The sequence below is a fragment of the Bos javanicus genome, chromosome 5 (genome assembly GCF_032452875.1).
Source record: "Bos javanicus breed banteng chromosome 5, ARS-OSU_banteng_1.0, whole genome shotgun sequence".
Classification (NCBI taxonomy): domain Eukaryota; kingdom Metazoa; phylum Chordata; class Mammalia; order Artiodactyla; family Bovidae; genus Bos; species Bos javanicus.
Genome location: NC_083872.1, coordinates 60818169 through 60831447, shown reverse-complemented (window position 1 = coordinate 60831447; position 13279 = coordinate 60818169). Strand labels below are relative to the sequence as shown.

The following is a 13279-nucleotide window of genomic DNA, read 5'->3' as shown; positions in this document are numbered from 1 at the left end:
CGATACTGATACAATCCCTGATCTGGGAAGACCCCACATGCTGCAGAGCAACTAAGTCCAGGTGCCACAACTATTAAGCCTGTGCTCCAGAGCCTGAGTGCCACAACTACTGAAGTCTCCTTGCTTAGAACCTGTGCTCTGCAACAAGAGAAGCCACCACAATGAGAAGCCTGGACACTGCAATGAACAGCAGCCCCTGCTCACTTCAACTGGAGAAAGCTTGTATGCAGCAACAAACACCTCCCATAGTCAAAAAATAAATCTTAAAAAAAAAAAATATATAAAATATAAATCTCCTGTTGCATATACACCCTCATAGAATCTTCATTTTAGAAAAGCAATGGAAAGCTTCATTTAAAAAACTCAATCCACCTTTAGATATGAATGACACTCCTATTTGTGAATTGCTATTATTGTACACTTATTTTGGGGTGTCCGTGGTATCATAGAAAACAATTCCTATTGTATATTTGTCTTTTGATTAATCTATTAATCTGTTTGAGGGATTCATATGTGTTTGTCTGTGGATATCTCTTCTTTAACACAGAGGCATAAACTCTATGGGTTCCTGGTGATTAATAATGGAAGATGATGATATTGACATTCTCTTAATAAAACAAACTATCCTTTCTCCACTAGGAAGATAATTTGATTGTATATTCTTTTGCTAAATAAATTATAGTGCATCATATTTGTTACCCTAGATTTGGTGACACCAGGAACACTTTTTAGGCCTCAAAATGTGTTTGCAAATGCCAATCATGTCATAGATTCTTAGGCTCTATGGAGTTAGGATTTATGCATGTGTAAGGTATTGGAATTCATAGTTTGAGAGGTTTCATTTTGTTCTCCTTTGGCTTGCAGGGGCCAACACAAGGATACCCTACTGAATAGCCTCTCTATCTGTGGCTGGGGCCAAATTTAATTGCTAGATAACTTTGAAACAAAACGGAGAGATGTAGTGCTCTCCAACTGCTCAATTCAGCTTCTCTAGAAATCCTTTCACCTTTAAACATGTTAAAGTTTCCCTCTCTCTAAAGACAACGTTTTCTCAGCACCATACTCCTATACTCCTCCCTATTCCTCATTTTTCTTCCCTTCTCACATTGGCCACAGGTCTTGAGAAAGCAGCCTCTGTTCTATTTCCCCTCTACTCTTTTTATTGCTCAATTGCTGTTCTCTGTCATCCACCTTCGACTAAACCACAAAGGTCAACAAAACCACTATCTTCCCACCTCCATCCCATTGCCAAATTCAAGGAAGACTTTTTACTTCTTATTGTAATGGCCCTCTAGGCTGTATTTGACATTGCTGGTTGGCTCTTTTTAGTTTATTTCATGAGTTTCTTTTACTCTAGCACCACCATCCCCCACCTTTTAAAAAATGCAACTTTATTGAAGTAGAATTGAGAAATAAAATGTTAAGATATTGAAAGTGTGCGCGTGGTGATTTGGTATACATACACACGGTAAAAGGATTCCTCCCATCCTCTAGCTTTGTTTTCTTAAATTCTGGCATGCTCCAAGCTTCCCAGCTGTTTTCACTGCTCTTTTTGCACATGATCCCTGGGCTGAGTTTACTCACTGTCATAGTTTGACTCACCGCATGATGATACTCACATATCTACCTGAACCTTCCCCAGAATGTTTCAAGGATGCCTCCACTCTGACTCCCATACATTCTCAAACTCCATTTGCCCCAAGTTAAACTTAGATCTTTCCCACTTAAGTCTGTCCTCTTCACATAGTCTCTACTTCTGGTTAGACTAGACTAACCAACCACTGAAGCCTAGAATCTAACAAATCATCTTCTGCTCCTTCTTAATGTGACACCACTTATCTCTTAAGTATTCCTTCCATTCTTTCCTCTCCATCTCTACTTATTAGATACCTATGTATGGCCCCCAGCATCTTCTTCCTGGACTATTTATTTTAGCAGTGGAAGTGAAGTGAAAGTCACTCAGTGGTGTTCCACATTTTGTGATCCCACGGACTGTAACCCCCCAGGTTCCTTTGTCTGAATTCTCCAGGCAGGAATACTGGAGTGGGTTGCCACGCCCTTCTCCAGGGGATCTTCCCAACTCTGGGATTGAACCCAGATCTCCCACATTGCAGGTGAGTTCTTTACCATCTGAGCCACCAGGGAAGCCTGGCAGTTTCCAAATCTCCTAACTCTGGTTTTGATACCTCATACCAATTTTCTGGGGCTTCCCTGGTGGCTCTGACTGTAAGGACTCTACCTGAAATGCAGGAGGTCCAGGTTCGACCCATGGGTAGGGAAGACCCCCTGGCGAAAGGCATGGCAACCCACTCCAGTATTCTTACCTGGACAATCCCATGGACAGAGGAGTCTGAGGGGCTACAGTTCATGGGGTCGTAAAGAGTCAGATGGAGACTAACACACACACAGTCATTCTCTGAATGCTACCAGTGTTCCTTTAAGCATTCAAGATTAAATGTCCAGCTGTTCAAAGTCCTTCGAGACACATTCTTCTCCAATTTTCCCAGTTTCAACTCTGAGGTTCCATTTTTTAGGTAAGTCATCCTTCAACCCCTCCTCACATCCAGTATGCCCCAGGTCTGCATTCCCCTTGCACCCACTGCACACTTTTATCATAAAATTCTCTCACTACAGTATACTGAGGTAATCGTTCTAAGTTTCTAAGATGAGAATGTGGTTTATTTTCGTTTTGATCTCTAGGGCCTGGAAATGTACATACTGGGTTGCCGACGTGGAAAGCAGACACAAAACGGTTTTAAAATATAAACCTTGATGTTGACTCTCTTTCACAGTAGCTTTTGAAATGCTTACATGAACCCTGCAAGGAAAAAAAAAACCTTCTTCAGTGCCTCCCCGTCGGGGAATCGAACCCCGGTCTCCCGCGTGACAGGCGGGGATACTCACCACTATACTAACGAGGAACTGCACGACAAACGCTCTTCTGACAATTCTCTTATCTCTTTTTACCCCGCCCTTCTCATGACCCACAATCATCAGTAGGCCTGACACTTCTACTGCTATTGCAACTTCCATCGAAGTTGAATGGAACTAAAATAAAAGCCTTCACTTATTTCCATCTGCTTACCCTTCCTCTAACTTCCATTCCCCTCCTTTTCTCCCCTCCTCCCACTTTGGGAGAAATATCGATCCACTTCTACACCCCTCGACACACACATACATACACACTCTCCCAGAGAGCAAAGCGCACGCCTTGTCGCACTGCACCATGGGACTTGTAGTTCCATCAATGCCACACCCTACTCTTTACTGACTTTAAAGAACTTCCTTTCCCAGCGGACGCCGCGAATTCCTCCTCCTGTCTTTACCTCACTCCCCCTTTCTCTCGCGTTCAGCGGAGTAGTCTGGTTGCTGAGAGCTGGGGTGCAGATCGTGTGCATCGGGACTCCTCACAGCCATGCCCGAGGTAGTGGATACGTGCTCCTTGGCCTCCCCGGCGTCCGTCTGCCAGACCAAACACCTGCACCTGCGTTGCAGCATCGACTTTACTCGCCGGGTACTGAGCGGGACCGCCGCGCTCACCATCCAGTCCCAGGAGGACAATCTGCGCAGCCTGGTACGGTGGGACATGCTCCCGGGTGCCCGCCTCTCCCTGGCCACCCGTCTCCCGTCTCTCACCCCGCTTCGGCCCCTTCCTGATGCCTGCCCTCCGCCTGCTTCACGCATCCATAGATGCTCCTCCTCAGCCCACAACCCTTGTTCTGCACCTCCTCTTCAGCCTCAACTCATTTCTCAGTGCCCCGTCTTCAGCCCCCTACGCATCCCATATCGATCCCTCCCAGTCCAACTGGAGTCTCTGCATTCCTTCTTTACCCACTATGTATACCTGCCTTCTCCTCCACTCCTTTCCCCCAAAGCCTCCTTCGCAGTTCCTGGACACATCCTGGTGCCCATTCTACGCCCCGCTCCTCACCCAGCCCTCAAGTTTCATCTTAGCAGGAATTCTCCTTTCCCCGCTAATCCTAGCTCCCAGCGCTAAAGCCGCCCCCTGTAGTCTCCCCATTTCCTCAGCCTGCAGCCCAGAACTCCCTCCTCAGGCCCCAGAATTCTTCCAGTCCCCAGCCCACTTTCCTCAGTCCACACTCTTAGCTAAGTCTCAGGCCCTCTGTCCTGCAGATTCTCAGTCCCACCTCTCCCTCCCAGGCCCCTTTATTTCAACCTGCAGATCTACAGGATACGACCGGATCACCATCTCCCTGCCAGTTCTAAAACCCCCTAGAATTCCGAGCCCCGCTGTAATACTTTCAGTCTCTGCTTTATAACTCCAGGTGCAGCTGTCTCCGGATTCATGGTTTTTCCTACCTTTGCTTATCACCCTTCTCTGAGAATAATTTAAGGAGGGGTGGGACATTTAAGCTTTCTAAGGATGTCTCAATACAACTGATTAATAGTTGGTTCCCAGCAGCAAGTAATATTGCACTTTCTTAGAAAATAAGGACTTCTCCAAGCTCTCTAGCCACCAGAATGATGAAAAACTTGTTTGGCTTTGTGAAGTGTTATTATTTTATCTGTACAACATAGCCTATTTCCAGTGTTCTTACTCAAACTGTCTGATAATATTTGAATTTCAAAGATAAGGATTTTTACAAATAAGAGGAACAAGAAAACTAGCCATATATATTGCATAGTGTGGTGATGGCTACTACAGCCCAGCAATAAGCAATAGAGAAAGTATATTGTAAGCTTGATGGGGTGAATCAGTGGGATCCACTGATTGGGCGTATTAATAAGTTTAGATAAGAGTTGCTGGCTTTTATGACTTTTGCCTGCTTGAGTAATAGACCTGTATTTTGAGTTCATTGATATGAACCAATGAAGCACCTAACCTCCTTACTTTGTTATTTAACATTTTCCTAGACTAATTCTGGTTTGAAAAATTGGTGGACTCCTCTATGTATTGATTTGTAGTCCCCAGAAGTACTATAAGGAAATAAATAAATCAAAGTAGTATTAGCAAGATCACAACTATTTCCTTATAGGCTGCACTTTGTCTGCTTGAAATGCCAGGCTATCATTTATTATTGCAGACAGCTTTGCCCAGGTAGGATTGGCTGAACTGAAGTCCTCTTTCAATGCAATCTCTCCTTTTAGTAAAAGAAAGTGAATTTTGATAGTTTGTCACTGCTTAATGTGACCTTGCACTCCTATTTATAAAAATTAAACCTTTACCTCTGTTCCATGAGTAAGCTAGAGTTAGGACGCTTAAATTTTATGTCTGTTCAAAGTTCCAGTCTAAAAACTTGCCTGTTTTTTTGCATTCTGCAAATTTCAAGAGAAGATTTTTAAATTGCTAATTCCAACTAGCCAACTATCCAGTTTCCTTGGTTTTTCCTTCTCATTTCTATTTTTGATCAATTGCTTAATAACATTTATCAGTGAAATTTGAAGGGGAATTTCTTAAGTAATTTGGGAGTGCTAGCTGAGGTTAGGACTTGAGATACACAGCTTAAACATTGCATTTCCTATTTTCTCTTGGTCCAGGACTTGTTTCATGCATTAATTGGCATCTACTGTTTCTCTGGCACTGTGTGAAATTCTGGGAATGCAAGCCTAAGTAACATTCTTTTTCTTTTGAAGAGCCCTCAGTCTAATGGATAAAACAAATCCTTGTAATGTGGCACAGTAAGTGCTGCTGGAGAAAGCTGGGCCAGCTGCTGTAACAAACACAGAAGATAGGGAAAAGGTTTCACAGAAAAACAGTTAAAACAGTTTTCTGATACAGAACAGGTTTGAAAAGTTTAGGCAATACAAAAAATAGAAAATGTTCCACTGGGAAATGACCCAAATGATTCACCCTTATGGTTTTAGTGAAGTGAAAGTCACTCAGTCATGTTCCACTCTTTGTGACCACATGGACTGTATAGTCCATGGAATTCTCCAGCCCAGAATACTGGAGGGGGTAGCCTTTCCCTTCTCCAGGGGATCTTCCCAACCCAGGGCTTGAACCCAGGTCTCCCACATTGCAGGCAGATTCTTTACCAGCTGAGCCACCAGGGAAACCCTTATGGTTATAAAAGTAGTATAAACATAAGTAGTTTATATACAGAAGATACTCCCATCAGGTTTTTACAGCAAATCAGATATTCAGAAACAAGTACTGGAATATGAGCAAAGGAGTACCTTTATTATTCTTAAGCTATAAAATCCAGTATTTCTGAATGTGCAAGAGTGGGAAGATAATTTAATTTAGAGTAAGGGCAACCATTGAGGGACTTCCCAAAAAGAGGAGTACTCCAAAAGAAATAATAATTGCCCTTTGGAAGGAAAACTGATGATACTCATAACAAATTTGGCTGCTCTTAAAAAACAAAGAGAAAGGGAAAAGATAATAAAACCAGGATGGAAATTTCTTCCCAGCCAAAAACTCTAGACTCTAGATAAGAATAAAATTGTTGAAATTTCCTCAACTTATCACCCAGTTAACTGATCCAAAAGAGAGGGGACTGAAAAGTGACTGTTTCTTGGCTGTCTAACTCCCCATGCTATTCTAGGCCAGATTTCAAGGGAAAGATGTCAGAGGTAGGAAGGTTAGATAGTGAGCAGTTCTGAAAGTTCACAGGGCCTGACCTAGGGTGGTGGTGGAAGGAAAAAAAAAACTATGAGGACAGTGTGAAAGAAAACTTTGTTACTTGGCTATGTGGGATTGGGAAGTGGGACCAATTGTGGATTATTTGAATATTTCAAATCTTAGGTAAGTTGAGGAGTTCCATCAGTGGAATAGAGACAACAGGAGAGAGAGCAAACTTGGGGTACAGAAGGGTGGCTTTGTTTTTAAAATCTTCAGGAGCCTATTGAATATGAGATGCTATTTCCCATGGAAATGTTAACCACACAGTTAGAGATACCTGCTGAAGTCCTGGGGAGGGGAGGCAGCTGCGAAAGAGATGGGTAGTCACCTGCACAGAGGTTCCAGGTGAAGATGTGAGAATGAGCAAAACTAGGGATTGAATATGGTAAGTAAACTGAAAGCCCAAGGCTAGTTAGTGCATGGGGACATATCTAGATTTTGTAGTTAGATAGGAGGGGGAGGAAAAAAGTATTAGACAAAGATGTGTGACTTCACACATCATTGATGTGTGCAGCCAAGGAAAAGCCTTCAAACAGATATTATGGTCCACTGGGGCCATTAGCAGCAGAGGTCCAGGTTACTGAACAGAAAAGACCTATTGATCAGGAGGACTGCCCTTCCTGTGGCACAGAAACTAGAAGTCAGACTGAAGAGGAGAAAGGGAGGATAGATTGATGAGGAAGTGGAAATAGCAGCCAGAGATAACCCTTGGAGTTTAAGAAAGGAAGGAGAAAAGTAGAATAGTTATCAGAGCGGGCAGAAGGATTGAGTGAAGTTTTAAAATTAATATAGGAAGCTGGAAACTTTAAGTTGTTTGGAAACAGGCTTGTGGAATAGGAAGGTTGAAGATTCTAGGACAAGAGATTAGTTGAGAGATAATGAAAGGGTATGGGTTCTAGGGCTTACATAGAGGAACATTGGGATGGAAAATCCTCAGACACTTGTTGCCACTCCCTTCCTGCCCAAAGCAGATAATCTGCCTGGCAAGTAGATATGCACTCCCAATCTCCCGGTAGCAGGGGTCCCCAACTTCCAGGGTCTAATGCCTGATAATCTGTGATGGAGCTGATGTAATAATAATAAAGTACACAATAAATGTGATGTGGATGAATCATCCTGAAACCATCCCCCCAACCCCCCTGGTCCGTGGAAAAATTGTCTTCTGTGAAACCAGTCCCTGGTGCCAAGAAGGTTGGGGACCGCTGCTCTGTAGGGCCATTTGATCAGAGTTGCTGTAACCAGGTTGGACGTTCTCTAGATACACAAAGCAGTACAGTCTGCTTATTTGCCTGATTAGCACCAAGATTTGTTTTAATTTTGGGGTCTGTGAAATTAATACAGAGCAGTAGGACTATATGAATTGTAGGAAGAAATACAAGGTAATATATATTGAGGAGTCATGATGAAAGACAAGTTATGGATGAGCTTTTTCATAGTAGAGAAGTTAAGTTTTAGGAGACAGAAGCAAAGGCATTTTCATTTAGATCTGACTTTTACTTAAAGCCAGGGCTTCCCTGGTAGCTCAGACAGTAGAGGGGAAGTTTAGAGAATGTGGATTGGGACCTATGCTAACTGTCAACTCCTCTAATTCCTGTCTTTCACTCTGTATCTTACTCTATCTTAAAGCAACTAGTTCTAATCTGAAATTGTAGTAAGACTGACTATCATTTAGTTTTTCCCAGTGCATAAAACAATTTTCTTATCATCTAAAAATACTGATTTATTTCTAGATTCTGGATACAAAGGACCTCACAATAGAAAAAGTGGTCATCAATGGACAAGAAGTCAACTATACTCTTGGAGAAAGACAAAGTTACAAAGGATCACCAATCGAAATCTCTCTTCCTATTGCTCTGTGCAAGTATGGATATTCTCATCTTTCTCTTTTATGGCTAAATAAGGGGAATATATATTTTTATTTTAGTTTCTTTTTTCATTTCCTATTTTTAGTTTGTGTGTATGTAGTAATTGGTACACTCCTTCTACCAATCTGCGGTTCAGATCGAAGCTTATAGTGAAAATTATATATTCCTAAAATAGTAAAGAAATTTACTGTATAAAATACTCAAAAATAGGACTTGATAACTGTTACTTCTTCACTCATCATGTTAGTAATACCTAGAGTGATGGTGGGAATGCCTTAAGGAAGCATTTCTGGGTCACCTGGGAAGCTCTTACAAGCTGTGTATTTTTCACCTCCTCGCCAGAGGCTGGCCAGTTTTATTAATGGAATAACAATGACAAACATAAGTGCTTGGGATAAGTGCTGTAGATGTATTCTTTCTTCTAATCCCTATAGTAACCCTTTGTGGCGTGATCTACATTTTACAAAGGGTTACTATAAGGGTTTGGGCTTCCCAGGTGGCCCTACTGGTAAAGAACCTGCCTGCTAATGCAGGAGATGTAAGAGAGGCAGGTTCGATCCCTGGGATGAAAAGATCCCCTGGAAGAGGGCATGGCAACCCACTCCAGTATTCTTGCTTGGAGAATCCCATGGTCAGAGGAGCCTGGTGGGCTACAGTCCATGGGTCACAAAGGGGCATGACTGAAGTAACATAGCATGCACGCACTATAAGGATTAAAGACTACATCTACAGCGCTTATCCCAAGATTAGTATGTAGAAATGGTTAGGTGAAATGGTTATGTGTTTGTCGTTGTTATTCGATTAATACAAGTGACAAATGAGGGAAGGGAACCTCCGAGACAGAAGGTAACTTGTTCAAGAAAGTTAGCCAGAGGTGTCATGTTGGGAGTATATCCCACTCCTTGGTATATTGGGGAGGGAATAAATGGTGGAAAACCACTGACCTAGAGCAAAGTCAATCTAATCCCACCTTGTACCAGCCAGTGTTTTCATATCTTCTCTTCCCATTTAAGAAAAAGAAAGGAAACACACATAATTTGTGAGGTATATCATTAACCATATTCCACAGATGAAGCAACTATGGCATAGGAAGGTCAAATAATTTGCTCAAGTTCACAGCACAGCCAAGTTCACAGTCAGTGGTAGAGTCAGGACTCAAGCACAGCCACTGGTCTCCAGGGCTCTTGCTGTTTCTTCATTAACAATGCTGCTCAATCTATCTGGGTGAAGGACCCAGTTTTTGTTAGTTCCAGTCCACCACAGGCTAATACTTTTGTAAAATGCAGTAAAAACTAATTACTAGGAAGAAGAGATTAAATACAAACACATATGCTTTTATCATAGATTTAACAGACATGAACATTTACTCTCAAGTTCTTGACTTAACTCTTCCAGAAACAGTTTGCAAACTAGCACTGCCCTGTGTTATGCTCTGCCACCCCTGCAGTGGTCGTCAGCATTCCAAAGTTATTTCTTCTACCTTCCCACCACTGTAAAAGATTACCTGGTATCACAGAAAAAAAGCTGGGGTGTTCACCTAATATTATTTCCTCTTACATCTTCATAAGCAGTTACCATGTAGAAAAAAAGACTCATAGGCTGACACTCAGGTAAGAGCGTGCAAGGCAAACATTCCTAGAACTTACTCTCAAGCAGTAATGACAGCTCATAAAATTCTGTTTATATTATTTGGTGTATATCATGTTGTTTATGTATTATGAATTAAAATTTTAGTTAGATTGAATTGTATACTACTAATGTATTTGTTCCTTTCATACAGAAATCAAGAAATTGTTATAGAGATTTCTTTCGAGACATCTCCAAAATCTTCTGCTCTTCAGTGGCTCACTCCTGAACAAACTTCTGGGAAAGAGCACCCCTATCTCTTTAGTCAGTGCCAGGTAAAAAGGACTTGGGATGGTTTATTCCCAGCTCATGCAACTGAATGAAGCAAAGTGGACAGTGGCCTTACGGATACTGGGATCTTACCTAAGATAGTATTTATCTTATAAAGACTACATACATTTTCATTTATATCTGTCACCATTAATACATTCATATATTACTTTTAAAAAGAAACTCCCTTTCATTTGAAACATGTCTACCTAGGCTGGACTATCTAGGTCATATTTATTAATATATTCATATCCTCAGCACCTACCATAGAACTTGGCATAGAGTGGGCACTCAGTAAACAGTCTTAAAATGAAAGGAAAACACTGTTAAACAAAATATGTACTGGTTATGAAAACTGCTTAACAATAAAGGGAAGGACCAGATTTCCCATTCCTCTCCAGACACCCTTGTCCAGAGATAACAACTGAGTTGGTCGGTAGCCTTTCCAGATTTTTCTTACACATTTACACATGTACACATTATGTATATATATTAATGTACCATTAAGATGATATGATTTAGACTACATCTATTTTCTGTTTAAAAACTAAAAATAAAGAACATACTTAGAGATAGTCTGTCACAAGAATAATACGTGTCAAACTCCTGAAAGAAACAAAACTAATTCTTTTAGCAATCAAATAGTTTACAATTAAAAGAATTTATTTCATTAAACATTGACTATATTTCCAAGCATTGTGTAAGGTACTCTGCATATTTAATCCTTTAAATATTCCTCTGTGTAAGACACTATGGTAGGCTCACATTTGAAAACAAGTCTATCAGAAAAGAAGCAATGCTGGCAATGTTTACTTTTTATTGCCAAATGAAGTTTTATTTTTTGTCAAGAAACCCTCAGTTCACTAATCTGGAAGAGATACCATGATCTAGGCAAGAATATACCAATTATACACTCCATCTCTTATTTGATTTTCATCAGTAATTATTATGGAATGTCCATAAACTAAAGCTAGCAAGAAATGCAAGATCTGTGAGTCACAAGAATGTGAATTTTGAACATTTTATTCCATTTCTTGTTGGCAGCAGTTTTCAAAATGGAGGAAAGCGATTTCAGTTAAATTACTACAGTTGATAGGAAGCACATAGACATGTTTTGTTTGATGAGTTTGCTTATAGCTGTTCTCTATGCATATTTTCCTGGGTTTGGTCTTATCCAGTGAAATACACATAAACCTCACCCCTGGCATTGCGGAGTCACATAACCATGAACCTTTAAGGAACCCTAAATGCATGGTCTTAGAACCTTGTTTGGGGAGAGCAGACTATCTGGTTCTTCTAGTTCAACTTAATCCAACTAGAAGTGAGGTCACTTGGACTCCTGTATCTTTGGAGAATCTATTAGATCTGAAGTGAAAAGAGCTGGTGTCTGGAGGATAGGAGGAAGTTTGCAGAGGTGTGAAGTGTGTCTGGGATTTATAACAACCTCAGAGAGAGAGGTGAGTGTCAATGTTCCTTCTAGCTCAGTGAGGTTGGGTTCCCTTTGCTCACCAGCAATAGATGCAGACTTATCTGACAACAGGCCAGGGTATGAAATTGTAGGTACTCTGGTCATTCTTCTTGACGGAATTGATCATTATGACAGATGGATGTGGAAGCAAAGAAACGTTCTACCTGTTAGGTGAATGCATATGTCTAGATGGTGTTAAAAGAGACTTTTCTTTCTCCCTCCTGTCTTCCTAGTGTTTACTTTCAAGGTTTGCCACAAGATCAAAATGTCAAGACCTTAACCGCATTGTCCAAGCTGTGTTTCTCAGAAAACTGGCGTCCCATTAGACTTTAATAATTAACCAAAAGAAAGTGGGTTTTGTGTTGAAATAAGTATAAGAATTTGAACAGGTTTCTTCAGAGCCTTCAGAAAGCTAATGTTCCTGGTGACTCTCCCAGACAGGCATGTAACATGCCATGGCTCTCAAATTTACTTCACTAAAGAGCCTTTTTTGACAGGGTTCTTAACAACTTCTCATTGGGCGCTACTGTTGCTCAGGAATCATTGTTTAACCTTGCTTCATGCTCCAACTGAAATGTGAGGGTGGGGCATACATTAAAAGGGGAAATTAGATTTTTTTATCCACACATCTACTTTTGCTACTTGAAAAGAACTGAAGAAATGTGAGACATTTTTACTTTTAAAAGAACGTATCTAAGAACAATGCTGCAATTGTAATGACTTCTTAATGACTTGATTTATGAGTCAGGGAAACAGCTGTTTCTTTTTTCCCTCTCTCTCCCAGGCTATCCACTGTAGAGCTATTCTTCCTTGCCAGGACACTCCTTCCGTGAAATTAACCTACAGCGCAGAGGTAACTATTACTGAAATTATTAGCTGAATTGTTCTGTATGAGTATTTTTATAGGGACTACATTAAATCTATAGATTGCTTTGGGTAGTATGGATGTTTTAGCAATATTAATTCTTCCAAGCCATGAACACAGATTGTGTTTCCAAAATGAATCAAATAAGTCAATAATGATAAGCAGAGATAATAATGTTTTTTTTAGCTAGCAATAGTTTACTTATTAAATTCTGCCTGAAATATGTTAGAAAAATGGATCTCATTTTGAACCTCTGTTCCAAAGGCAGTTTCAAACATAAATGTAAAAAAGGGAAATGAGTGTCATTCTGATTTTAAAAAGAATTCAGAGGCTTTCCTGGTGGATCAGTGGTGAAGAATCCACCTGCCAGTACAGGGTTCGATCCCTGCTCCCGGGAGATCCTGCATGCCGCAGAGCACCTAGGCCCGTGTGCCACAACTATTGAGCCTGTCTCTAGAGCTGGGAGCCGCAACTAGACCAATGCTCTGCAGCAAGAGAAGCCACGGCAGTGAAAAGCTCGCACACTGCAACGAACAGTAACCCCTGCTTGCTGCAACTAGAGAAAAAAACCTATGCAGCAACCAAGACCAAGTGCAGCC

General features: G+C 41.1%; 1 protein-coding gene and 1 non-coding gene across 3 annotated transcripts in view; one reads left to right on the top strand and one right to left on the bottom strand.

The window, feature by feature from the left end:
- Positions 1 to 2849: 2849 nt before the first annotated feature.
- Positions 2850 to 2921, bottom strand: TRNAD-GUC (transfer RNA aspartic acid (anticodon GUC)). Its single transcript has one exon. It is a non-coding gene; the product is annotated as a tRNA-Asp (tRNA).
- A 390-nt stretch (positions 2922 to 3311) lies between these two features.
- The window catches only part of LTA4H (leukotriene A4 hydrolase), a 30847-nt gene continuing 20879 nt past the window's right edge, over positions 3312 to 13279 (top strand). The window contains exons 1-4 of one of the 2 annotated variants that reach the window (XM_061416968.1): positions 3312 to 3574; positions 8317 to 8447; positions 10232 to 10352; positions 12600 to 12668. In XM_061416968.1, coding sequence (XP_061272952.1) covers positions 3416 to 3574; positions 8317 to 8447; positions 10232 to 10352; positions 12600 to 12668 — 480 coding nt within the window. In that variant the 5' untranslated portion in view covers positions 3312 to 3415. The remainder of the gene's footprint in view (positions 3575 to 8316; positions 8448 to 10231; positions 10353 to 12599; positions 12669 to 13279) is intronic. The other variant, XM_061416967.1, reaches the window with a different exon arrangement.